Consider the following 17,388-nt stretch of genomic DNA (forward strand, 5'->3'; position numbering starts at 1 on the left):
TCACGCGTATCGTACGCCTCCATCTGACAGAGCGATCCCTGGCGTATTTACTATTCTCTTTATTACATCTCTCAGTTATCTCTGTAGAAACTAAATTTGGAACTGAAACCACGTTGTAGAAACGAAAAGTATTTTATCTGGATTAAAATCAATTTATATTATTAGTAACACCATTATTATTTAGTTCCAGATTTGTTAAGCATAGAGTTGCGTAGTATTCTATTTGCGGAATATTTTGAATTTATTCGGAGACTAATTTGTAAGTAAATTAAAGTTGTTATCGAAATCCTGTAAACTATAATAAAATAACTCTTTGTAGCTTGAGCTTGAAACAACCAAAAAAGCGTTTTCTTGCTTTGAGAGCTTCGATTGAATTCCGACGAATAGAAACTCAAGAAATTACCGACGAGAGGTAATCGTTCATAATGGATAAACGGCAAACTCGGTCGCAGACGAAGATCACCAGAGAAGCATTGGAGTCTAACCTCAATCTCGGTGAACAAGCAGCTTCAACCACGGATACCTTTCAAGCGAGCATTATTGAACCGCATCGCGGACATGAAAGGGATTGCATCAGCTGTAACCGACGTAACGACGCCGAGAAGTACATGGTGGAATGCGTTCAATGCAAACGTTGGGAACATTTCTCGTGCGCGGGTGTTTCTGTCGAAACGGTTCGTGATATCGTTCATCGTTGTGTATTGTGTGTGCCTCGCATACCAGCACAACCTCCTAGTTCCGTTACGGATAAATCTACTACAGGTAGCTCACGTCGAGCTCGTTTAGCCCGTGATCTAGAACGTCTGGAGGAAGAGCGAAAATTGGCGGCTGAAACCGCCAAAGCTAATTTGGAAAGGGAAACGGCTTTCCTAGATAAGAAATATGAGCTATTAAAACTGCAAGACGAAGACGAAGAAAAACGTAGTGTTTGTAGTCGTCACAGTGGTAAATCGATCGATAATCGGACAGCCGATTGGGTCCGAATCCAAGCGGAATCAGCAGGAGCGACTGCTAGAAACCAGGAAGCAGGTCAGCCGTCTATAGTATCTGTCGTGGAATTTAACCAGCAGCAAAGCCCCGGATTAATTGGTGAACTCGATGCAGCACATACGTCGACTCCCTTGCCTAGACAAATACCAACAACTCAGTCTACTAATCGTGGTGTAAATCCGGTATCAATATCTCCGTTGGGTATAGCAGATTCGGAACTAGATCGCCCTTCCATTCAGCGAACTACAGGCAGTATTTCGATCAACCATAAAGACGACAGTGAATCGATAGAAACCACAAATACTTCGTTCAATGTCCCCGCTCAAAGTTCTAAAGTGGACATTCAATCTATGGTTGCCATGCTGGCCGAAGCCGAACGAATCACGAGACAAACAGGAACTGTACCTAAACCATTGGGAAAACCTTCTCTTAATCCTTGGAAAGCTGACGTGGAACATCAACGTGAATTAAGGCAACTCCAAGAACAACATGCCAAGGAAAATGACGTGAGGCGTAAACGGGAGATCGAACTTACCAACCAGTTGAAGCGTTTGGAAAATCAGCGTCTGGCTGACGTTCGCCACATGAAACAGGTCGAGGACCAGTTACATCGACAGTTGCAGTTATTAGAGCAGGAAAAGATTGAACAGAGTCTACGAGCAGCAGCAAAACTGGAGGAACGAGAAAGGGAGCTGAAATTTCTACGCCTATCCGAACAGCGTCGCGTTGCTCAAACCGTGGAACCCATCAAACCTACTTTCGAGTTTTCCAACGACGATGATGAACGTGTGCAGTACGCCAGTAGTTCTGGTGTAGAGCTCAACTGCGACATAGTAGGAAATTCTCGTATAGATGTAGGTAACCTCTGCCCTCCCCCGCTTAACATGCCATCGGTAAGTAACACATTCGTAGTCACTCCCCCTGTGCAAACTATAAACAAAATGCCCAATTTGAATTATGCTTACTGTCCAAGTACGCCAGCCGGTGGTCGAACATTATGCCCTAGCCCAACTGTTTTACCTATATTCTCCGGCCCAACAGTTGACCCGAGACGGTCGCATGCGTTTCCCAATGCTTCCGTTCCAGTAGACACAACATCGAATGCTTATTTTCATCACTCCGCTTCACGCACTACAGCGCAACAGTTATCTGCTCGACATTTATCCAAGGAATTGCCTATATTTTCGGGTGATCCTCTAGATTGGCCTCTCTTCATAAGCACTTATGAGCACTCTACTGAACTTTGTGGGTATTCAGATTCGGAGAACCTACTTCGCCTGCAGCATAGCTTGAAAGGTGAAGCTAAGAATTCCGTTAGTAGTTTCTTGATGCATCCCTCCACTGTACCTCAGCTCATCGAAACCTTACGCACTGTGTACGGCCGTCCGGAACAAATAATATATCAGATGTTGAATAAGGTTAGAGCAACGCCTGCACCGAAAGACGATCGTATGGATACTTTAGTAAGCTTCGGTTTGGTCGTGCAAAACATGTGCAGCCACATGACTGCTGTTGGTTTAGATCGTCATCTTTCGAACCCAATGTTGCTACAAGAGTTAGTCGATAAACTCCCTCCAAACGTTCTTCTCAAATGGGCACTTTATCAACGGGAAGTGCCGTACGTAGATCTTGGTGTGTTTGGTGAATTTATGAAGATAATCACATCTGCAGTAAGTGGCGTACTAGTATCCAAAGCTCCAGTGTCCAAAGAGCGCCAGCGCACAAAAGAGAAAGCTTTCGTAAACACACACTCCTCCGTACCTGACAACGTTTCGGCCACCCCATCCGAGTATGAAGAAGCGCACTCATCATCACGCGTATTTGAGAGGTCTGATGCAAGCAAATCGTGTGTATCCTGTGGGGCCAACAATCATCATATTGTAAGCTGTAATGTCTTCAAGAATCTTGATATCAACGATCGCTGGAACCTTGTGAAAGGGCGCAAACTATGTCGACTGTGCCTTTCCTCACATCGAAGATGGCCATGCAAGGGTCCTGCCTGCGGAGTTAACAATTGTTCGAAAAGGCATCATCGTCTTCTCCACTTTGAAGCGTCGTACTCTAATGGTTCTCACAGTGATCATTCCAATCCGAACATAGCTCCTACTGAAAATGCTACCGTCACTGTTCATCGTGAAATAACGTCTTCTACACTCTTCAGAATGCTTCCGGTTACACTATATGGCAAACTGGGTTCAGTAGATACCTTCGCATTTTTAGACGATGGTTCGTCTGTTACGTTGGTAGAGGAATCTTTGGCCAACGCACTTGGCGCCGATGGTTCCACAACTTCGCTATGTGTCCAGTGGACAGAAGGAATAAACAAAAACATACATGGGACCAGAATCGTAAGCTTAGAGATTTCTGAACGTGGGTCTCTCAAACGACACAAGCTATCAGCCGCCTATACTTTGGATCGTCTGGGCTTGCCGGAGCAAACGATCAAATTTGATGAATTAGTTGAACAGTTTAAGCATCTCGAGGGTCTTCCAGTTCAAAGTTTCAAGTCTGCTGTGCCGGGATTGTTGATTGGTCTAAACAATATTCATTTGCTGGCGTCGTTGAAGGTTAGAGAAGGAAGAACTGGAGATCCAATAGCCACTAAAACCCGTATTGGATGGGCAGTGTACGGTAGCCTACCAAATTCATCACTGGTTGAATCACATCGCCAAATGCATATTTGTGCGAAACAAGTCGACACAGACTTACATGAATTTGTAAAACGTTTTTTTTCGGTGGATAGCTTAGGAATAGCTGCGGCCCCGGAAGTTGAAATACCTGACGAGAAACGTGCCAAGCATATTCTCAAGACTACAACAAAGAAAAGATCAGACGGACATTATGAAGTAGCTTTACTTTGGAAGTACGATTACATCGAGTTGCCAGATTCACGACCAATGGCAGAAAAAAGATTGAAATGTTTAGAGCGCCGTCTTCAAAGAAATACTGATCTTTATGCAAATGTTTGCCAACAAATAAACAACTATCAGCTAAAAGGCTACGCACATATCGCCACTGAAGAAGAGCAGAAACGTTTCGATATTCGGAGAACCTGGTATCTCCCCCTAGGCGTTGTGTTGAATCCCAAGAAGCCAGGAAAAGTCCGCTTAATATGGGACGCAGCCGCTAAAGTGGATGGGATATCCCTAAACACCATGCTCTTAACGGGTCCCGATCTTCTGAGCTCCCTGTTGGGTATACTTTTCCGCTACCGTGAACGAGAGGTTGCTATTTCGGGCGATATACGCGAGATGTTCCACCAGATGGTGGTCCGGGAAGAGGATCGCAGCGCTCAACTTTTCTTATGGAGAAATAACCCTAAGGAACCGATAAAAACGATGGTGATGGACGTAGCAATATTCGGGGCAACTTGCTCACCTACTCATTCGCAATACGTGAAAAATCTTAACGCTGCTGAGCATTCAACGCAATATCCCCGTGCGGCTGAGGCCATAATAGATTCACATTACATGGACGATTATCTCCAAAGTGTCCATACCGTTGAAGAAGCTGTCCAATTAGCGTCAGAAGTAACGGAAGTTCATTCAAAAGCTGGTTTCGACATAGTAAACTGGATGTCCAGTAATCCAAAAGTCTTAGCTGAAATTGGAGCCATTAATCCTTCGGCGGTTAAAAATCTTCGTTTTGATAAAGAATCGACAGGAGAACGACTCTTAGGCATGGTGTGGAAACCTGAAAGCGATGTTTTCAAGTTCGCTCTCAATTTTCGTGACGACGTGACAAAACTAGTAGACGACGGTTATATTCCCACAAAAAGACAAATTTTAAGCGTTGTCATGAGTATATACGATCCCCTTGGACTGGTTGCAACCTTTGTGATACACGGTAAGATCCTGATTCAGGATGTGTGGCGAACAAAAACTGGTTGGGACGAGAAGGTGCCTACAAATATTCAAGATCAATGGCGATTGTGGTTGGCTGTTCTTAGTAAATTAGAGGGAGTTCAGATTAATAGATGTTATTTTCCTGGCTACACCATCACTAGTTTGGACAATATTCAGCTCCACATTTTCGTAGATGCCAGTGAAAAAGCTTACGCGGCCGTGGCTTACTTCAGAATTGTAGATCGAGGAACAATCCGTTGCACTTTAGTGTCATCCAAAACAAAAGTGGCACCATTGGAACTTCACTCTATGCCCCGTATGGAGTTGTTGGCTGCCGTCATTGGGGCACGTTTGAAGAAAACTATCATTCAAGAACATTCTCTGCACATAGCCAAAACATTCATGTGGAGCGACTCATCAACCGTACTCTCCTGGATCAGATCCGATGTCCGACGATATCGACAATATGTGGCCTTTCGAGTGAATGAAATCTTGAATTTGACGACTATCGACGAATGGAACTGGGTTCCAACTCGCTTGAATGTAGCAGACGAAGCAACTAAGTTGTAACGGGTTAATAATGCAAAACCTTTTCTTTGTAAGACCAATATCAAAAACACATCGATTTGACATAAATGACTGTAAATATTAGCATAATTCGGAACCTTAATAATCTTACCAAAAAAAATAAGCATAAAATTCAATAATTACATTTCGAAAACGAAAACATTTCGACTTTCACATTTCAAGCGCCACCCTAGACGAACAATCATCAAAACCGTTAGCACGCTGTTGAAGGCTTTAGATCAACCAACACACTTCCAACTTTAAACGTGTGGCTTGAGACGCCGTCTTTCGTAGACCACCGACGGCAGACTTTGTTTGCATCAGGTGAATGACCTCCTTCGGGATGCGTTGTGAACCTAAAAGTTTGGGGAAGAAAAAGATTGGTCTCTAATCTCGGATTTGGAAGGGGAAGACAAGGGCTATCCGAGAATTCGCGAGAGAGGATTTAATTGTTTAACTTCGCGACTCGACATAGTCGGATCGGGTAGTTCCGGTCACGAAGTTAAACTAATCCAGTAAGCCAGATGACTAAAAGATCTCCCGACCATTTATTCCCGGTGATTAGCGTAGGAAAGATCGGTTATCGTCAAAAGTATATTTAGACTTGGTAATTTTTGAAACTTGTAACTTCTTTCACCAGTGCGCTTAATTAATCATCTCTTTCGAATAGCCTAGACCTAGAAAGCATAGGATAGTGGTAGTGCAGTGGCAAAAGTTATACAAGGATTAATCGACCAAAGGTATGTTGTGGAGAAAACCGCACGAGTCGACGCAGTGTAAAACACAGCACATTTTTCCGACAGATTCCTCAAAAAAGTCCACTGTGATCACTCATAGGAAGTCGCCCTACGCCGAGCCCCGCGATACACCAGGTTTGCACACGGCTGGGTACACCAGCTAAGGCGGTGATTTTTCGTTTCTACCGGCTAGCAAACACCAACACCCCAGCCGAACAGTGATACTGCCTTCAGAACCACCGCGCCGCGGTCTTCTCGCGACTACGAGAACCGCGGTCATCATTTCCATCGTCGTTGTCAACCAACAGCAGACCACGACGGCTAGCTAGAGTACATCTTCTCTAGCTGCGCCGTAATCGGCCGACCAAAAAGTGTAGCTGAATCACCGCAGTAGAGCTACCACCGTATGACCGTCAACTAGAGGGGTGGTAGGCCAGGAGCGCCGCAGTAGTTCACCGCAGGACAACAAAAACGGTGAGGTAATGGCTGCCCAAAACCCCACAATTTAATTACCGAAAACGTGAGTACTCCCATATGAAGAACATGTTTCTTCTGCGATCGCTTTTAAAAACGTACGTTTTTCGCCCGCAACTTTTGCACAATTTATGTTGCGCGAGCGCGAGATTTTAACCGCTTCATTGAATCAGCGGGTTATAAGATTGTTTGGACTGGCGAGCCACATAAAAGTAGCCCTATCGTTGAAAAATTGTCATTCGTTCCACACGAAATAGTAACAAGTGGAAATGAACATCGGACGCATCTGTATCGTACAAACCACCTAACATCTCCACCACGAACACCACTAGAAAAGTTTGAGAGAGAAGTAAAAGCTTAGGCCTAACAACACACTACAAATGTAAACAAACACGGAATAAATAGAATGTTTTCGCACAAATGTAAGTCGGCTATGATAAGTCTCGAAGGAAACGAGAATCTGAAAATGCGCAATTAATTAAGGTATTGGGAAAAGGGGGTTACAAGTTGTTCCTTTTTTGTTCGCGTTGTTCCATTTTGGAGTTTTTACTGCGGAGACTGGCCGCGAATCCAGTCACGATCATTCCTTTGCTAAACCGGGGTAGAGGGCGGAGTCCTGTACGACGGCTTAAACCATGGTAGTTTATCTTTGGGCCGAACAACAGCTAACTCCCCTTTCCACGAATTTCTGCAGGGTTTCGTCTCGTCTTCGGGGCGACCTCAAAAGGGCCGAAGTACGAATCCCTTTTTGGAGACCCTTCCGCTTCTTTCCCAAAATAGGGAATCAACAGGAACTCGCGACCGAGTCTCATCAGCTGGGCAAACTAAGACAGGGTAGGTGGTCTTCCATCCGGAAGTGGCGCTTAAGCCACCCACTTAAAAACGGAAGTGTGTCGGGCCTCTCGTTATAAAGTGGGGGAAGGGCCCTTCATTCAACTGTGACAGCCGTTGGTTCAACGCCCCTGAATATCTATACACACCGGAAGGAGAATGGCCTATTCAAGAACGTTTAGAACCTGTAAGTGAAGTGGTACAAGAGCTACGCCCGGCCTTTGTCAACACCCATGTTAAAAAGGAACCATTAATCGACCTTCATCGCTTTTCCAAATGGGAACGCCTTTTGAGAAGCATTGCTTACGTTCATTGTTTCCTCGAGTTCATTCCTCAGCGTAAACGACTTGGAACCCTACCAAAAACCAAGTTAACTAGCGAACATATCAAGAAAGCAGAACGCACTCTTTGGCGACTAGCTCAAATGGATGGATTTCCAGATGAAGTAGCTGTATTCAAACATAATCAACGAACAAGCATTTCCACGAAGTGGCCTTTAGATAAATCCAGTTCTATCTTCAACCTGAGCCCAATAATGGACGAACTCGAAGTAATCAGACAGGACGGTCGAATGCAAGCAGCGCGCTGGATGTCCCAAGATGCTAAGTACCCAATTATACTCCCAAGGAACCATCGCATCACTTACTTACTTATAGATTGGTATCACCGCCAATATCGACACGCCAACGAAGAGACAGTGGTGAACGAAATAAGGCAGAGGTTCCGTGTACCCAGGCTGAGAGTCCAACTGCAACTTACGAAGAAAGCTTGTATGTGGTGTCGTGTATACAAATCAACCCCAAAAGTTCCAAGAATGGGGCCGCTGCCACGAGTGCGTTTAACACCTTTAGTACGTCCCTTCACGTTCACAGGGATCGACTATTTCGGGCCTTACCTTATCAAAGTCGGCAGATCGGCAGTGAAACGATGGGCAGTTCTTTTCACATGCCTCACAGTTCGAGCCATACACTTGGAGGTAGCTGCGTCCCTTACTACTGATTCATGCAAGAAAGCCATCCGAAGATTTATAGCTAGAAGAGGAGCTCCAGAAGAAATTTATTCCGATCACGGGACGAACTTCCAGGGCGCCAGACGTGAATTAAGAGAGGAGATAAAAAAGCTGAATGAAGTTCTCGGTAGTACGTTTACGGATGCACGAACGCAGTGGTTTTTTATTCCCCCGGCAGCACCTCATATGGGAGGTTGCTGGGAGAGAATGGTTCGTTCGGTGAAAACAGCATTGGCAGCTATTCCTATAAATGATAAACTAGACGATGAGTCGCTAATGACATTCATGGCTGAGGCCGAGCACATGATCAATTCGAGGCCACTTACATTCATCCCAATCAGGACAGAGTGTGAAGAATCTCTAACGCCAAACCATTTTTTGATGTTGGGTTCAAAGGGCGTTAAGCAAGGTATTAAAGAACACGTTGAAATGGGCAAAGCACTTAGGGGGAGTTGGAACTTAATACAATCTACTTTACAAATTTTTTGGAAAAAATGGACCGTCAGTTACTTACCTACTATAACCAGGAGAACAAAATGGTTTGAAAATGTTCGTCCTATTCAACAAGGTGAATTAGTGGTTTTAGTAGATGAAAATATCCGTAACCGATGGCTAAGGGGTCGAGTTATGCAAACGTATCCTGGACCAGATGGCGTTGCTAGGCAAGCAGATATACTGACAAGCAAGGGAATTTTGAAGAATCGTCCGTTCACGAAACTTGCACTACTGGATGTTGGAGTACATGCCGCTGAACCAGAAATCCAGACGACATGAGGGGGAGGATGTTGCGTGCAAGAAAGCCCCTCGTAGCGATCATTCTCACGCGTATCGTACGCCTCCATCTGACAGAGCGATCGCTGGCGTATTTACTATTCTCTTTATTACATCTCTCAGTTATCTCTGTAGAAACTAAATTTGGAACTGAAACCACGTTGTAGAAACGAAAAGTATTTTATCTGGATTAAAATCAATTTATATTATTAGTAACACCATTATTATTTAGTTCCAGATTTGTTAAGCATAGAGTTGCGTAGTATTCTATTTGCGGAATATTTTGAATTTATTCGGAGACTAATTTGTAAGTAAATTAAAGTTGTTATCGAAATCCTGTAAACTATAATAAAATAACTCTTTGTAGCTTGAGCTTGAAACAACCAAAAAAGCGTTTTCTTGCTTTGAGAGCTTCGATTGAATTCCGACGAATAAGGCCAGAAATCGCATTTTAAAGTTGTGATCCCAAATTAAGCTCATAATCCCGAAAAAACGCTTCTTAAGGCCAGACATCGCATTTTAAAGTTGTGATCCCAAATTAAGCTCAGAATCCCGAAAAACGGCTTCAAAAGGCCAGAAATCGCATTTTAAAGTTGTGATCCCAAATTAAGCTAAGAATCCCGAAAAAGCGCTTCAAAAGGCCAGAAATCGCATTTTAAAGTTGTGATCCCAAATTAAGCTCAGAATCCCGAAAAACGGCTTCAAAAGGCCAGAAATCGCATTTTAAAGTTGTGATCCCAAATTAAGCTCAGAAAAACGCTTCAAAAGGCCAGAAATCGCATTTTAAAGTTGTGATCCCAAATTAAGCTCAGAATCCCGAAAAACGGCTTCAAAAGGCCAGAAATCGCATTTTAAAGTTGTGATCTCAAATTAAGCTCAGAATCCCGAAAAACGGCATAAAAAGGCCAGAAATCGCATTTTAAAGCTGTTATCTCAAATTAAGCTCAGAATCCCGAAAAGCGGCTTCAAAAGGCCAGAAATCGCATTTTAAAGTTGTGATCCCAAATTAAGCTCAGAATCCCGAAAAAACGCTTCAAAAGGCCAGAAATCGCATTTTAAAGTTGTGATCCCAAATTAAGCTCAGAATCCCGAAAAACGGCTTCAAAAGGCCAGAAATCGCATTTTAAAGTTGTGATCCCAAATTAAGCTCAGAATCCCGAAAAATCGCTTCTAAAGGCCAGAAATCGCATTTTAAAGTTGTGATCCCAAATTAAGCTCAGAATCCCGAAAAACGGCTTCAAAAGGCCAGAAATCGCATTTTAAAGTTGTGATCCCAAATTAAGCTCAGAATCCCGAAAAAACGCTTCTAAAGGCCAGAAATCGCATTTTAAAGTTGTGATCCCAAATTAAGCTCAGAATCCCGAAAAACGGCTTCAAAAGGCCAGAAATCGCATTTTAAAGTTGTGATCCCAAATTAAGCTCAGAATCCCGAAAAAACGCTTCTAAGGCCAGAAATCGCATTTTAAAGTTGTGATCCCAAATTAAGCTCAGAATCCCGAAAAACGGCTTCAAAAGGCCAGAAATCGCATTTTCAAGTTGTGATCCCAAATTAAGCTCAGAATCCCGAAAAAACGCTTCTAAAGGCCAGAAATCTCATTTTAAAGTTGTGATTCCAAATTAAGCTCAGAATCCCGAAAAATGGCTTCTAAAGGCCAGAAATCGCATTTTAAAGTTGTGATCCCAAATTAAGCTCAGAATCCCGAAAAACGGCTTCAAAAGGCCAGAATTCGCAATTTAAAGTTGTGATCCCAAATTAAGCTCAGAATCCCGAAAAACGGCTTCAAAAGGCCAGAAATCGCATTTTAAAGTTGTGATCCCAAATTAAGCTCATAATCCCGAAAAAACGCTTCTAAAGGCCAGAAATCGCATTTTAAAGTTGTGATCCCAAATTAAGCTCAGAATCCCGAAAAACGGCTTCAAAAGGCCAGAAATCGCATTTTAAAGTTGTGATCCCAAATTAAGCTCAGAATCCCGAAAAGCGCTTCAAAAGGCCAGAAATCGCATTTTAAAGTTGTGATCCCAAATTAAGCTCAGAATCCCGAAAAATGGCTTCTAAAGGCCAGAAATCGCATTTTAAAGTTGTGGTCCCAAATTAAGCTCAAAATCCCGAAAAAGCGTTTCAAAAGGCCAGAAATCGCATTTTAAAGTTGTGATCCCAAATTAAGCTCAGAATCCCGAAAAACGGCTTCAAAAGGCCAGAAATCGCATTTTAAAGTTGTGATCCCAAATTAAGCTCAGAATCCCGAAAAAACGCTTCAAAAGGCCAGAAATCGCATTTTAAAGTTGTGATCCCAAATTAAGCTCAGAATCCCGAAAAACGGCTTCAAAAGGCCAGAAATCGCATTTTAAAGTTGTGATCCCAAATTAAGCTCAAAATCCCGAAAAAGCGCTTCAAAAGGCCAGAAATCGCATTTTAAAGTTGTGATCCCAAATTAAGCTCAGAATCCCGAAAAACGGCTTCAAAAGGCCAGAAATCGCATTTTAAAGTTGTGATCCCAAATTAAGCTCAAAATCCCGAAAAAGCGCTTCAAAAGGCCAGAAATCGCATTTTAAAGTTGTGATCCCAAATTAAGCTCAGAATCCCGAAAAACGGCTTCAAAAGGCCAGAAATCGCATTTTAAAGTTGTGATCCCAAATTAAGCTCAGAATCCCGAAAAAACGCTTCTAAAGGCCAGAAATCGCATTTTAAAGTTGTGATCCCAAATTAAGCTCAGAATCCCGAAAAACGGCTTCAAAAGGCCAGAAATCGCATTTTAAAGTTGTGATCCCAAATTAAGCTCAGAATCCCGAAAAAACGCTTCTTAAGGCCAGAAATCTCATTTTAAAGTTGTGATCCCAAATTAAGCTCAGAATCCCGAAAAATGGCTTCTAAAGGCCAGAAATCGCATTTTAAAGTTGTGATCCCAAATTAAGCTCAGAATCCCGAAAAACGGCTTCAAAAGGCCAGAAATCGCATTTTAAAGTTGTGATCCCAAATTAAGCTCAGAATCCCGAAAAACGGCTTCAAAAGGCCAGAAATCGCATTTTAAAGTTGTGTTCCCAAATTAAGCTCAGAATCCCGAAAAAACGGCTTCAAAAGGCCAGAAATCGCATTTTAAAGTTGTGATCCCAAATTAAGCTCAGAATCCCGAAAAAACGCTTCTAAAGGCCAGAAATCGCATTTTAAAGTTGTGGTCCCAAATTAAGCTCAGAGTCCCGAAAAAACGGCTTCAAAAGGCCAGAAATCGCATTTTAAAGTTGTGATCCCAAATTAAGCTCAGAATCCCGAAAAACGGCTTCAAAAGGCCAGAAATCGTATTTTAAAGTTGTGATCCCAAATTAAGCTCAGAATCCCGAAAAATCGCTTCTAAAGGCCAAAAATCGCATTTTATAGTTGTGATCCCAAATTAAGCTCAGAATCCCGAAAAACGGCTCCTAAAGGCCAGAAATCGCATTTTAAAGTTTTGATCCCAAATTAAGCTCAGAATCCCGAAAAAAACGGCTTCAAAAGGCCAGAAATCACATTTTAAAGTTGTGATCCCAAATTAAGCTCAGAATCCCGAAAAAGCGCTTCAAAAGGCCAGAAATCGCAATTTAAAGTTGTGATCCCAAATTAAGCTCAGAATCCCGAAAAAGCGCTTCAAAAGGCCAGAAATCGCATTTTAAAGTTGTGATCCCAAATTAAGCTCAGAATCCCGAAAAAACGCTTCTAAAGGCCAGAAATCGCATTTTAAAGTTGTGATCCCAAATTAAGCTCAGAATCCCGAAAAACGGCTTCAAAAGGCCAGAAATCGCATTTTAAAGTTGTGTTCCCAAATTAAGCTCAGAATCCCGAAAAACGGCTTCAAAAGGCCAGAAATCGCATTTTAAAGTTGTGATCCCAAATTAAGCTCAGAATCCCGAAAAAACGCTTCTAAAGGCCAGAAATCGCATTTTAAAGTTGTGGTCCCAAATTAAGCTCAGAGTCCCGAAAAACGGCTTCAAAAGGCCAGAAATCGCATTTTAAAGTTGTGATCCCAAATTAAGCTCAGAATCCCGAAAAACGGCTTCAAAAGGCCAGAAATCGTATTTTAAAGTTGTGATCCCAAATTAAGCTCAGAATCCCGAAAAATCGCTTCTAAAGGCCAAAAATCGCATTTTATAGTTGTGATCCCAAATTAAGCTCAGAATCCCGAAAAACGGCTTCTAAAGGCCAGAAATCGCATTTTAAAGTTTTGATCCCAAATTAAGCTCAGAATCCCGAAAAAACGGCTTCAAAAGGCCAGAAATCACATTTTAAAGTTGTGATCCCAAATTAAGCTCAGAATCCCGAAAAAGCGCTTCAAAAGGCCAGAAATCGCAATTTAAAGTTGTGATCCCAAATTAAGCTCAGAATCCCGAAAAAGCGCTTCAAAAGGCCAGAAATCGCATTTTAAAGTTGTGATCCCAAATTAAGCTCAGAATCCCGAAAAAACGCTTCTAAAGGCCAGAAATCGCATTTAAAGTTGTGATCCCAAATTAAGCTCAGAATCCCGAAAAACGGCTTCAAAAGGCCAGAAATCGCATTTTAAAGTTGTGATCCCAAATTAAGCTCAGAATCCGAAAAACGGCTTCAAAAGGCCAGAAATCGCATTTAAAGTTGTGATCCCAAATTAAGCTCAGAATCCCGTAAAAACGCTTCAAAAGGCCAGAAATCGCATTTTAAAGTTGTGTTCAAAAGGCCAGAAATCGCATTTTAAAGTTGTGATCCCAAATTAAGCTCAGAATCCCGAAAAACGGCTTCTAAAGGCCAGAATCGCATTTTAAAGTTGTGATCCCAAATTAAGCTCAGAATCCCGAAAAACGCTTCAAAAGGCCAGAAATCGCATTTTAAAGTTGTGATCCCAAATTAAGCTCAGAATCCCGAAAAAACGCTTCTAAAGGCCAGAAATCGCATTTTAAAGTTGTGTTCCCCAAATTAAGCTCAGAATCCCGAAAAACGGCTTCAAAAGGCCAGAAATCGCATTTTAAAGTTGTGATCCCAAATTAAGCTCAGAATCCCGAAAAAACGCTTCTAAAGGCCAGAAATCGCATTTTAAAGTTGTGTTCCCAAATTAAGCTCAGAATCCCGAAAAACGGCTTCAAAAGGCCAGAAATCGCATTTTAAAGTTGTGATCCCAAATTAAGCTCAGAATCCCGAAAAAGCGCTTCAAAAGGCCAGAAATCGCAATTTAAAGTTGTGATCCCAAATTAAGCTCAGAATCCCGAAAAACGGCTTCAAAAGGCCAGAAATCGCATTTTAAAGTTGTGATCCCAAATTAAGCTCAGAATCCCGAAAAACGGCTTCTAAAGGCCAGAAATCGCATTTTAAAGTTGTGATCCCAAATTAAGCTCAAAATCCCGAAAAAGCGCTTCAAAATGCCAGAAATCGCATTTTAAAGTTGTGATCCCAAATTAAGCTCAGAATCCCGAAAAACGGCTTCAAAAGGCCAGAAATCGCATTTTAAAGTTGTGATCCCAAATTAAGCTCAGAATCCCGAAAAACGGCTTCAAAAGGCCAGAAATCGCATTTTAAAGTTGTGATCCCAAATTAAGCTCAAAATCCCGAAAAAGCGCTTCAAAAGGCCAGAAATCGCATTTTAAAGTTGTGATCCCAAATTAAGCTCAGAATCCCGAAAAACGGCTTCAAAAGGCCAGAAATCGCATTTTAAAGTTGTGATCCCAAATTAAGCTCAAAATCCCGAAAAAGCGCTTCAAAAGGCCAGAAATCGCATTTTAAAGTTGTGATCCCAAATTAAGCTCAGAATCCCGAAAAACGGCTTCAAAAGGCCAGAAATCGCATTTTAAAGTTGTGATCCCAAATTAAGCTCAAAATCCCGAAAAAACGCTTCTAAAGGCCAGAAATCGCATTTTAAAGTTGTGATCCCAAATGAAGCTCAGAATCCCGAAAAACGGCTTCAAAAGGCCAGAAATCGCATTTTAAAGTTGTGATCCCAAATTCAGCTCAGAATCCCGAAAAAACGCTTCTAAAGGCCAGAAATCGCATTTTAAAGTTGTGATCCCAAATTAAGCTCAGAATCCCGAAAAACGGCTTCAAAAGGCCAGAAATCGCATTTTAAAGTTGTGATCCCAAATTAAGCTCAGAATCCCGAAAAACGGCATAAAAAGGCCAGAAATCGCATTTTAAAGTTGTTATCTCAAATTAAGCTCAGAATCCCGAAAAGCGGCTTCAAAAGGCCAGAAATCGCATTTTAAAGTTGTGATCCCAAATTAAGCTCAGAATCCCGAAAAAACGCTTCAAAAGGCCAGAAATCGCATTTTAAAGTTGTGATCCCAAATTAAGCTCAGAATCCCGAAAAACGGCTTCAAAAGGCCAGAAATCGCATTTTAAAGTTGTGATCCCAAATTAAGCTCAGAATCCCGAAAAAACGCTTCTAAAGGCCAGAAATCGCATTTTAAAGTTGTGATCCCAAATTAAGCTCAGAATCCCGAAAAACGGCTTCAAAAGGCCAGAAATCGCATTTTAAAGTTGTGATCCCAAATTAAGCTCAGAATCCCGAAAAAACGCTTCTTAAGGCCAGAAATCGCATTTTAAAGTTGTGATCCCAAATTAAGCTCAGAATCCCGAAAAACGGCTTCAAAAGGCCAGAAATCGCATTTTAAAGTTGTGATCCCAAATTAAGCTCAGAATCCCGAAAAAACGCTTCTAAAGGCCAGAAATCTCATTTTAAAGTTGTGATTCCAAATTAAGCTCAGAATCCCGAAAAATGGCTTCTAAAGGCCAGAAATCGCATTTTAAAGTTGTGATCCCAAATTAAGCTCAGAATTCCGAAAAACGGCTTCAAAAGGCCAGAATTCGCAATTTAAAGTTGTGATCCCAAATTAAGCTCAGAATCCCGAAAAACGGCTTCAAAAGGCCAGAAATCGCATTTTAAAGTTGTGATCCCAAATTAAGCTCATAATCCCGAAAAAACGCTTCAAAAGGCCAGAAATCGCATTTTAACATTGTGATCCCAAATTAAGCTCAGAATCCCGAAAAACGGCTTCAAAAGGCCAGAAATCGCATTTTAAAGTTGTGATCCCAAATTAAGCTCAGAATCCCGAAAAAGCGCTTCAAAAGGCCAGAAATCGCATTTTAAAGTTGTGATCCCAAATTAAGCTCAGAATCCCGAAAAATGGCTTCTAAAGGCCAGAAATCGCATTTTAAAGTTGTGATCCCAAATTAAGCTCAAAATCCCGAAAAAGCGTTTCAAAAGGCCAGAAATCGCATTTTAAAGTTGTGATCCCAAATTAAGCTCAGAATCCCGAAAAACGGCTTCAAAAGGCCAGAAATCGCATTTTAAAGTTGTGATCCCAAATTAAGCTCAGAATCCCGAAAAAACGCTTCAAAAGGCCAGAAATCGCATTTTAAAGTTGTAATCCCAAATTAAGCTCAGAATCCCGAAAAACGGCTTCAAAAGGCCAGAAATCGCATTTTAAAGTTGTGATCCCAAATAAAGCTCAAAATCCCGAAAAAGCGCTTCTAAAGGCCAGAAATCGCATTTTAAAGTTGTGATCCCAAATTAAGCTCAGAATCCCGAAAAACGGCTTCAAAAGGCCAGAAATCGTATTTTAAAGTTGTGATCCCAAATTAAGCTCAGAATCCCGAAAAAACGCTTCAAAAGGCCAGAAATCGCATTTTAAAGTTGTGATCCCAAATTAAGCTCAGAATCCCGAAAAACGGCTTCAAAAGGCCAGAAATCGCATTTTAAAGTTGTGATCCCAAATTAAGCTCAAAATCCCGAAAAATCGCTTCTAAAGGCCAAAAATCGCATTTTATAGTTGTGATCCCAAATTAAGCTCAGAATCCCGAAAAACGGCTCCTAAAGGCCAGAAATCGCATTTTAAAGTTGTGATCCCAAATTAAGCTCAGAATCCCGAAAAACGGCTTCAAAAGGCCAGAAATCACATTTTAAAGTTGTGATCCCAAATTAAGCTCAGAATCCCGAAAAAGCGCTTCAAAAGGCCAGAAATCGCAATTTAAAGTTGTGATCCCAAATTAAGCTCAGAATCCCGAAAAACGGCTTCAAAAGGCCAGAAATCGCATTTTAAAGTTGTGATCCCAAATTAAGCTCAGAATCCCGAAAAAACGCTTCTAAAGGCCAGAAATCGCATTTTAAAGTTGTGTTCCCAAATTAAGCTCAGAATCCCGAAAAACGGCTTCAAAAGGCCAGAAATCGCATTTTAA

The 17,388-nt window shown here is 41.8% G+C and overlaps 1 protein-coding gene across 1 annotated transcript; it reads left to right on the forward strand.

Annotated features, from left to right (window-relative positions):
- LOC129753482 (uncharacterized) lies at positions 1-5,405 on the forward strand. The gene is made up of 2 exons (XM_055749299.1): positions 1-128; positions 185-5,405. Exon 2 carries the CDS (start codon positions 426-428, stop codon positions 5,403-5,405), a length of 4,980 nt encoding a protein of 1,659 aa, XP_055605274.1. The 5' UTR covers positions 1-128; positions 185-425.
- Positions 5,406-17,388: the final 11,983 nt, after the last annotated feature.

This window comes from Uranotaenia lowii, chromosome 3, assembly GCF_029784155.1.
Source record: "Uranotaenia lowii strain MFRU-FL chromosome 3, ASM2978415v1, whole genome shotgun sequence".
NCBI lineage: Eukaryota > Metazoa > Arthropoda > Insecta > Diptera > Culicidae > Uranotaenia > Uranotaenia lowii.

Coding starts and splice junctions, on each gene's coding strand:
- LOC129753482 (XM_055749299.1), top strand. CDS start 426: ATGGATAAACGGCAAACTCGGTCGCAGACGAAGATCACCAGAGAAGCA.